At 37.4% G+C, this 8,137-nt stretch overlaps 1 protein-coding gene across 1 annotated transcript; it reads left to right on the forward strand.

The window, feature by feature from the left end:
* The first annotated feature begins 1,482 nt into the window (after nt 1-1,482).
* Nucleotides 1,483-7,217, forward strand: LOC149838804 (DnaJ (DUF3353)). The gene is made up of 4 exons (XM_090007800.1): nt 1,483-1,646; nt 3,829-3,932; nt 5,413-5,857; nt 6,917-7,217. Exons 2-4 carry the CDS (start codon nt 3,893-3,895, stop codon nt 7,065-7,067), a joined length of 636 nt encoding a protein of 211 aa, XP_089863926.1. The 5' UTR covers nt 1,483-1,646; nt 3,829-3,892; the 3' UTR covers nt 7,068-7,217.
* Nucleotides 7,218-8,137: the final 920 nt, after the last annotated feature.

The raw sequence follows: 8,137 nt of genomic DNA on the forward strand, positions 1-8,137 counted from the left end.
GTGAGTTCCATAAAAACCAAGTTAGGTATATGAATTATGAGATTCAAATTCAAGTCTCAATGTGGACACCCCAAGGGGGGTTGGCTTAGTGGGTGGGGCCTTGGCTGCTAGACTAGCAATTAAGGTTTGATTCCCATGGGTGCCGAACCTTTGTGCAAGTGAACACATATCATAGGCCTCGGGAGCAGGGGTCCTAGCCTCAGAGTTTTACGCTGCTGGCATGATGACCGTAGGTATGGCAGGCTGAACCAGCGTGACCAGATCTTCATGCTGGGTGTGGTTTTTTCGGGTTATAAATCCAAAAAAAAAGTCTCAATGTGGACCCAAAGGGGGTTGGCATAGTGAGATGAGATCTAAGCTGTTAGGCAAGTGGTCTTGGTTCAAATCCCATGGCCATTACCTTTGCACAAGCTGAACCAACTCCCTGGAGTCTTGGGGTAAGCCCAAAGAGTTTTACACTGCCAGGAGGTAGAGCCAGCGTGGCTAAGTCTCTGATGCTGGGGTGATTTCTCTGTAAATATCAAAGAAAATTCAAGTCTCAATGCGATCAAACTTGAATCCATAAAATTAGATCCATAATTGATGGATCTAAAGGAGTTTTTTTTCACGTATTTTTTGTAAATCTAACCATTTCATGTTCTAAACATTTCTCTCAAAATAACTAGTTTTTTGCCAATTTTTTTTTGAAAAGACCAACGGCACCCCGTAACGCCATGATTGGATTGCTGACCCTTTATGCAGGTCCTACAAAAATTTTCAGGCCCGTTGATGCCCTAGATGAAGAACATTTAGAGCAAATGATGGACAATTGAGAACAATCTCAAAACCATGACATCCATCCATGTGATAAACACCCGCCGTGAGTAGGGATGCAAATGGGTCGGATCTGGAGCAACTAAATACATGAGTAGTCGGATTAGGATAGGATCTAGAACAGCCAGCCAAAAATTGCAAAAACTTCATCATTGTTCTGACCCATATGCATGCTAGCCTCAAGGGGGTACTCCCTAACTTAATCCGCACTCTCTTCAAATCATTTCAACAAACTTGTTTTCTCTCAATCCAATACATTTCCTTTTGAGCTGGCTCATGCCTAGGCTTTGTCAATAGATCAGACCTGAGCTGGACCTGGGGATGCAAATGGGTCGGATCTAGGATGGAGGTTTTGCAATTTTAGCTGTTTCGGATCTGATCCAGATCCGATCTGCTTGCATCCCAGCCGGCCCCATGTGGAAGAGCTCGAGAGGTAATTTCCGCATGCCATTCACAAACAATCATATTTTTGTTCCGGATCTGGAACCAGAGATAAGATCCATTCCCCACCTGTGGGTAAAAGAGTGTTTAGATGCAGATCAAAGGGAACTCCCATTCTCAGGGGTCCATTTCTACTATGAGAGTGAGAGAGATTGGATGTAGCTGAAAGAGAATTCTCATTTTGTCCACACCCTACAGAGGAAAGGCTCTAGAATTCTAAAATCTAAAACCCCAGCAAAATCCCTCGTTACCCTTTACAACGTGACCCATCCTCTCCCTTCCTCCCTTCATCCTCATCTGCCCTCCTCCGACGCCTTCCCGACTCATTCCCACCTTTTTTTTACTAGCTTGGTCATCCCTATCTTCTCTCTTCCTTTCCCACCCGAAGCAAGGTGAGACCTTCTTTCCTCTTAATTTCCTTGATGGGTGCTTTTATTTTCCTTCATTATCATTAAGAATGTTTTCTTTGTTTTTTTTTTCTTTCTGTGTATATGTTTACTGGGAAGCAAAAATGTGTATTTTTCTTCTTTTTATGTTTGTGGTAGAACCCATCTTTCCTGCGTTTCTGATGGTAGCAAAAGAGGGCTGATTCTGTTTATGGTACATGTTCGGATCTTTATTCAAGCTACATAAATTTTGTGCGAACCATTGGATTCTATAATTACTGTTAAACCTTATATGTTGTTGGGCATTTCTGAGTTTTTGGTTTCTAAGTGATGAATCTGTGTTTGGATGTGTTTTGATGTATTAATTTTTTGTTATCGAAAACCCTCATAGTTTGAATTTGGCAAGCAGAAAGAAACCCACCAAAGAAAATCATAACATGCAAACACTAAGTGACTACTGAGTCACTTCTTAAATGTTTCGTTCCAAGCTGACTTGCGTGAGCGAAACATGAACTGGGTGACTTTTCTTTTAATTAATTTTTTCTATGATGTTAGTAGCTTAACGTACAATTATTCTGTCAAATCTGTGAACACGTTCACTTGAACACCTTTTGGTTAGGGTAGTTGGAGCCAGAGTTACCAGAAGCTTCTTAGGTTGGTAGGAAGCATGCTTCCCGGAAACTCGCGTGATACTCCTTCCGAAAGCTCGCATCTTCTATGCTTCCTACACGCATGGTGTATGCTTCCTATATGCTTTTCTCACGTTTCTTTTCATGTTTTTCATGTATTTCCTCTCACGCTTCCACTCACTTCTTATGTACTTTCGCCAAATTGGTAACCATCATTGTTAGATTTTAACAAAAATTTAACTGTTACTGAAAAATCTCAAAAATATAAGAATGATCGATTTTAATTTAGTTTTTATTTGTTTCTTGTTCGATTCCTATTCGGTTATCATATTGCTTCATTTTTTATTCATATTTCGCTTTCAAATTGATACTTCGCTTCCCGCTTCCTACAAATTTTAAAATGCTGCGCTTCTCGCTTCGGCTTCCTATATCGTTTCCCGCTTCCGCTTCATAGTTTGGTAACCTTGGTTTGAGCAACCGCCAACTTTCACTGGTAGTGACAAGCATGGTGGATTTGTCATAGGTACCTGCAAGACTGTTTGAATTATTTTTTCTGAGAGTTGGCTCTTTGTTAGACATTTTTAAAGGGATTAATCATAATGCCTGGTTCCCTATCCTGGTAGCAGGGCCCTGTGCTTTCTCGTGGTCCAGGAATTCCTGCTTCTGTGAAGTTCATTCGGACTGGACTGAGTAGAATGAATCGGGTTCCCTGGAGCAATAGTGAGCATGGAAAGCACGATCATAGGCATTCTTCATCTCACTATACTTATATCTCCTTCCATCTGTACCAAAATCAAATGCTGGTTGTAGTGTAAACAGTTTGCTTCCTAAAAGATGATTGATTTATTATTATTTTTTGGGTGGGGGTGGGGATTCATTCCTGTCAAGTGTCAAGTTAGTCAATCTTGGCTAGTGGCTGACTAGCATTAAGTATTAACCAATAACTTGCCCGAAAATGTCATGGATCTGATCCAATCATCTCTCCATTTTTTAATATAAATTTTGTCCGAGTTTACTGCAATTTCAAGAGGAAAATCATAATCCATAGATCTTGCATGTCTTGACACTAATTGCACTATCAATGCATGTTTAAAAGGAATAGTGGCAGTTTTCCATTGTCATGAAAGTAATATTATTTATGGTTTTGTTATACATTGATTTATGTATATAGAAGAAACTGTCTAAGCTTGCAAAATGCAATGTTTTTATCAATGCAGATGGGATCATTCCATATATGATGTACCAGAGTTCTTCTTATGGAAATAACTTGTAGTTCATTCTCCAAAATGCATTTACCTGGGTTGAAATATACTGCTTCCAAAATTTTGTACCCGATTCTACCTCCATGGCTGTCAGGATCTTCAATTGTGCAGGTTTCAGCATGTTCACTGAATTGGTGTCATAAAGAAAGAAAACTTTCTTTTCATATTGATAGGTGCACTTTAAATACTCATTCCATATACTTTTCTATGCTTGGCACTGTCATCCTGAAGAGCGTCGATGCTGTCGGTTATGATATGTACCACGAACTTATTATTTGTTTTTCATGCTCTTATCAGAAAACATTTGAATGGTTCCATATGGAACTATCGGGTTCCAAAAACTTGCAAAATCAGAAGCGCTATGGGTGCATCATTCAGTGATATGGCTGATGAATCAAGTGGTATTAATTTTATATCGCACTAAATGATTTTAAGTACTAATTTTCATGTTTCAGGGGATTGCTTTGTTTTGAATGTTCCTTATTTGTCTTTACCTGTAATTTTAAATGAAATGTTACTAGTTCAGGAGTACATCTTATGCATACTGTAATTGGTCTCCATGGAATGGTACATACATTGTTTGATTCAAAGAATATGGTTCTATTACTATTTCAGTTGAACATCATTATGTTACACCTTAAAAGTTCAAACAAGGGCCAACGAAGAGGAAAGGAGAAAGAAGAGATGTGTTTTGACTTTTTCTTACATCATGAAAATATATATACTTATATAGTGTTGATTTTTATCACATTGAACACTTTTAAGTGCTAGTTTTCATGTTCCAGGGAATGGCTTTGTGATGAATTTTCCTTATTGATCTTTACTTGTAATTTAAAATGAATTATTATCCATTTAGAAGTACATCTTATGCATATTCTAATTGAAGGTATATTGCTTGAAAAAATCAAGGAATATGGTTTTATTGCTGTTTCAATTGAATTTCCTACAACTTAAAAAGTTCAAACTGTACTTTTTAAACAGGGGCCAAAAAGAGGAGAGGAGAAAGAAAAGTTTTATTGTTTTTCCTTTTTCTCACATGATAAAAATATATCTACTGGGGTTCACTAGATAGGTTCTTGTTTGGGGCATGTTTTCTTATATCTTTTTTGTCAAGCCAGAGCAGATTCTCCAACTATTATTCTGCAGTACGTAGCTATCACTCTATCGGTCTAGAAGAATAGTTTATTCAGGTCACTGTATGTAAAATTGGACACTGATGCTAGAAGGAAAATAAATGTACTATGTTTAAGCTATCTTGCATTAAGAACCTTATATGTTTATACAAATCTATTATTTCCAATTTTTCTTCTCATTTGAAAATTTGCAGGTTTAACCCTGCAAGAAAGACACTTTTTTTTTCTTTTTTGTTCTGGGAAATTCTCTGCCCATGTTATACCAAAAGTAACAATCGTTTATATTGTTATAATAATATATTTTAGAATCCAGATAGGTTGAATTAAACTCATATCGGGCTTCACAAGGTGCAGCACCTGATTGATTTCTCTCAGTTGGATCCAGTATAGGAGGTGTTTGTGACTGACTCTGAATCAACCTGTTTGTAGGTCCAGCTAACATGCTTCTCCAACTTCGAAACGGTTACTTATCTGTGATTTAAATTTTAATCTTTCAATACGGCATGAGCTGCTTTGTTGAGCTATTTAGGAATATTGTGTGTTAGTTTTTTTCGCTTTCATGTTGCAGATAGATGTTCTATCCAGTCTTTTGCTCTCCATGAAAGTTGAAATTTTAGAAAATTAATTTGTACTAAATAAACATTCTGGAAAGGATTTTTGTTAGGCATCTATCGAAGATACTTGTCTGCTGGAGTTTGTTATTTGTATGCATATCAAAATCTATCCTGATCCATAACAACAATGACAGAAAACTTCCCAAGAATTAATGTAAAGGACCCATACAAGCGGCTTGGGATCAGCAGGGAGGCTTCAGAAGAAGAAATTCAAGCTGCAAGGAATTTCTTGATAAGCAAATATGCAGGCCACAAACCAAGTGTAGATGCCATTGAATCTGCACATGACAAAATCATTATGCAGAGTTTTCTAGAGAGGAAAAGCCCAAAACTCAACATAAAGAAGAAAATTAGAGAGGTTGGTCAAACACGAGTCATAAAGGCAATCACAAGCAGATTTGAAGCTCCATCAACGAATTTTATTGTAAAAACTGCAGCTGCATTTGTAATTCTTGGAGCATTAACTGTCCTATATCCAACTGAGGAAGGACCAACACTTCAGGTAGCCATTTCTCTGGCCGCTGCCATGTTTTTCATATATCAAAGACTTAAAAGCCGAATCAGAACCATCCTGTACGCGTAAGTCTTATCAATGACATTCTTTTGTTGTTCATGTACATACCCTAGCAAAACACACGGACACACACACACACACAATACAGAAGCATTTATGCATGTAGTTAATTATTTGCATATTATGTTTTTTGAATTCACAGTTCATTACTTTGGATAGTTCTAACTATTCATATACAATATATTTTATATTGGAATTTTAAGGGATTGGCTGGTTTAGGTCTTGAAATTGGAATTGCCTCAAACTGACTTAGCCAGCCTGAGTTGGTTTTGTCTGAATTCTGCATAGGTTATCCAGGTCCAAGTTGTCTGAGTCTATGTTAGTCATGAGTGATAGGTTAATGATTCTAGAATCTACACTGCAAATTTATCAGTTGAGATAAGCTTGGTCTGATTATGACAGGCTAAGATCCAGAATCGAGTCTGGTTGGGGTGATTCAATATGCAGTCCACTGATTGGATTTTATAAGTATTCTGCTCTGCTAATCAAACTTATTTTACTGTCTGCCTATAGAGAAAAATAATTGTAACATTGACATAGAACGTGTACCATACATATGGATTTTGGATCCTGCTTGCAGTTAATAGCTTGCATAGCTTGCAATAGGCTTAGGGTCTGTGCTCGCTTCTAGCCTATGTAACTAGTCAGCTTCACTCATAAGGCTTGCATACTCCGCTTCCTCATGTTACTCTACATCTGCAACTTTACTTTTAGGCAACACCATGTTAGCATTTTGTTCTGCCTAATAAGCACTACAAAAAATTGGATTCCTCATCCCAGCAACACCAAATTAGCCTTGGTTGAGTGATCCGAGTCAGAGAATTATCACTCTCTTTCAAAGTAAGCATTTCACACTTCTCAGTGAGCGACATATCCTTGAGGATGAAGAAGTTCAATTCCTACTGCCCTTTCTTTCCTGGTTGTCTGGCAATGGTGTGTCTACTGCTAGTTTAAAAGGAAAAAAAAAAATCTATGAACATGAGTTTCATGTTATGTAGCTGCTTGTCTATTTACATGCATATACGCCTGTTAAATACTTCTACTGACCATTTGGTAATGTGCAGACTTGGAGTGTTCTTTGGTTCTTGGCTGTTGGGTACCTTCTTAATGGTATCAGTCATTCCACCTCTGCTTCGTGGACCAAGAAGTTTGGAAGTTACCACCTCACTGATCACATATGTTTTTCTGTGGGTTTCATCTACTTATCTGAAATAACTGAGTTTGCATTGTCTTCATCTCAATTTGATTTTGTAGTTACAGTGGATCCAGCACTTGAGCTACTTTCTTTGTCTTGTTGTTTTCATGATCTCATCATTCTTTTACTCTTCTTTTTTTGGACAAGTAGAATCATTTCTATTATTATATGTTTACTTTTCCCATGCGGGGTGTCTTTGGATACCTTGAGTGAAAACTTTTATAGTAAGGATTACAGGGCTCTGCCCATTTGGTATTGTGAATGTCACCAAGTTGGCGGGATGACATGAGTTCGGAATTCAAGGGTGCACTTCCTTAGGCCCAAGCTAGGTTTTACACAAATAAACTCGGTCCAATTGTCCACAAAAAAAGGTATATAAGTGAAAGGTGGTGTCAAGAGTTCCATTGGTTTTTAAATGATGTATAAAAATAAAGTTTCCAACCATAGTTACCAGTAAACGAGAAGCGATGCGTGAATCTGAAGCAGGGAAGCTAGTGTTAAAAAATGACATGAAGCGGGAAGCAGGACACGGTTATGAAGCGGTTATGTAAGTGCATTAAAAATGAAAACACATAGCGCTATGAAGCACGGGTGAAATTAATTAAGAAATGATGTGAATATAAATATAGATATAAATCAATAATAAAATATAAGTGAGGGAAGTTACAAGAAGCAAGAGGGAAATGTAAAGAAAAATAAAAAAGAATCGATTTGGGAAACGAAAAGGATTTGGGCTTCCTACTGAAGGGAATTGAGTTTCAAAATATTTTTAGGAACAGGTTTGTCAAAACTTCTCCTGTTGGAGAAGCGAAGAGTTTCCTGCTTTCGAAGCGAGCTTCCCTATGTAACAACAAGCTTCCAATAACCATGTTTCAACAATGGTTGAAGTGATTTCTTCATTTGTCAGGTTTTTGAAATTCCTTTGCTGAATAGCTGTCACAAGGATATGTGGATACAATGATTGCATGATGTGGGATTGACTCACAAGATCGAAATATTTTTGGAAAATAAGATATGAGGACAGAATTTTTCAATTTTAATCAATAACATGATGTTTATATATTTTTATATTAAAAATATGGTCATTATT

This window comes from Nuphar pumila, chromosome 5 (assembly GCF_984573655.1).
Source record: "Nuphar pumila chromosome 5, dmNupPumi1.hap1.1, whole genome shotgun sequence".
NCBI classification, from domain to species: domain Eukaryota; kingdom Viridiplantae; phylum Streptophyta; class Magnoliopsida; order Nymphaeales; family Nymphaeaceae; genus Nuphar; species Nuphar pumila.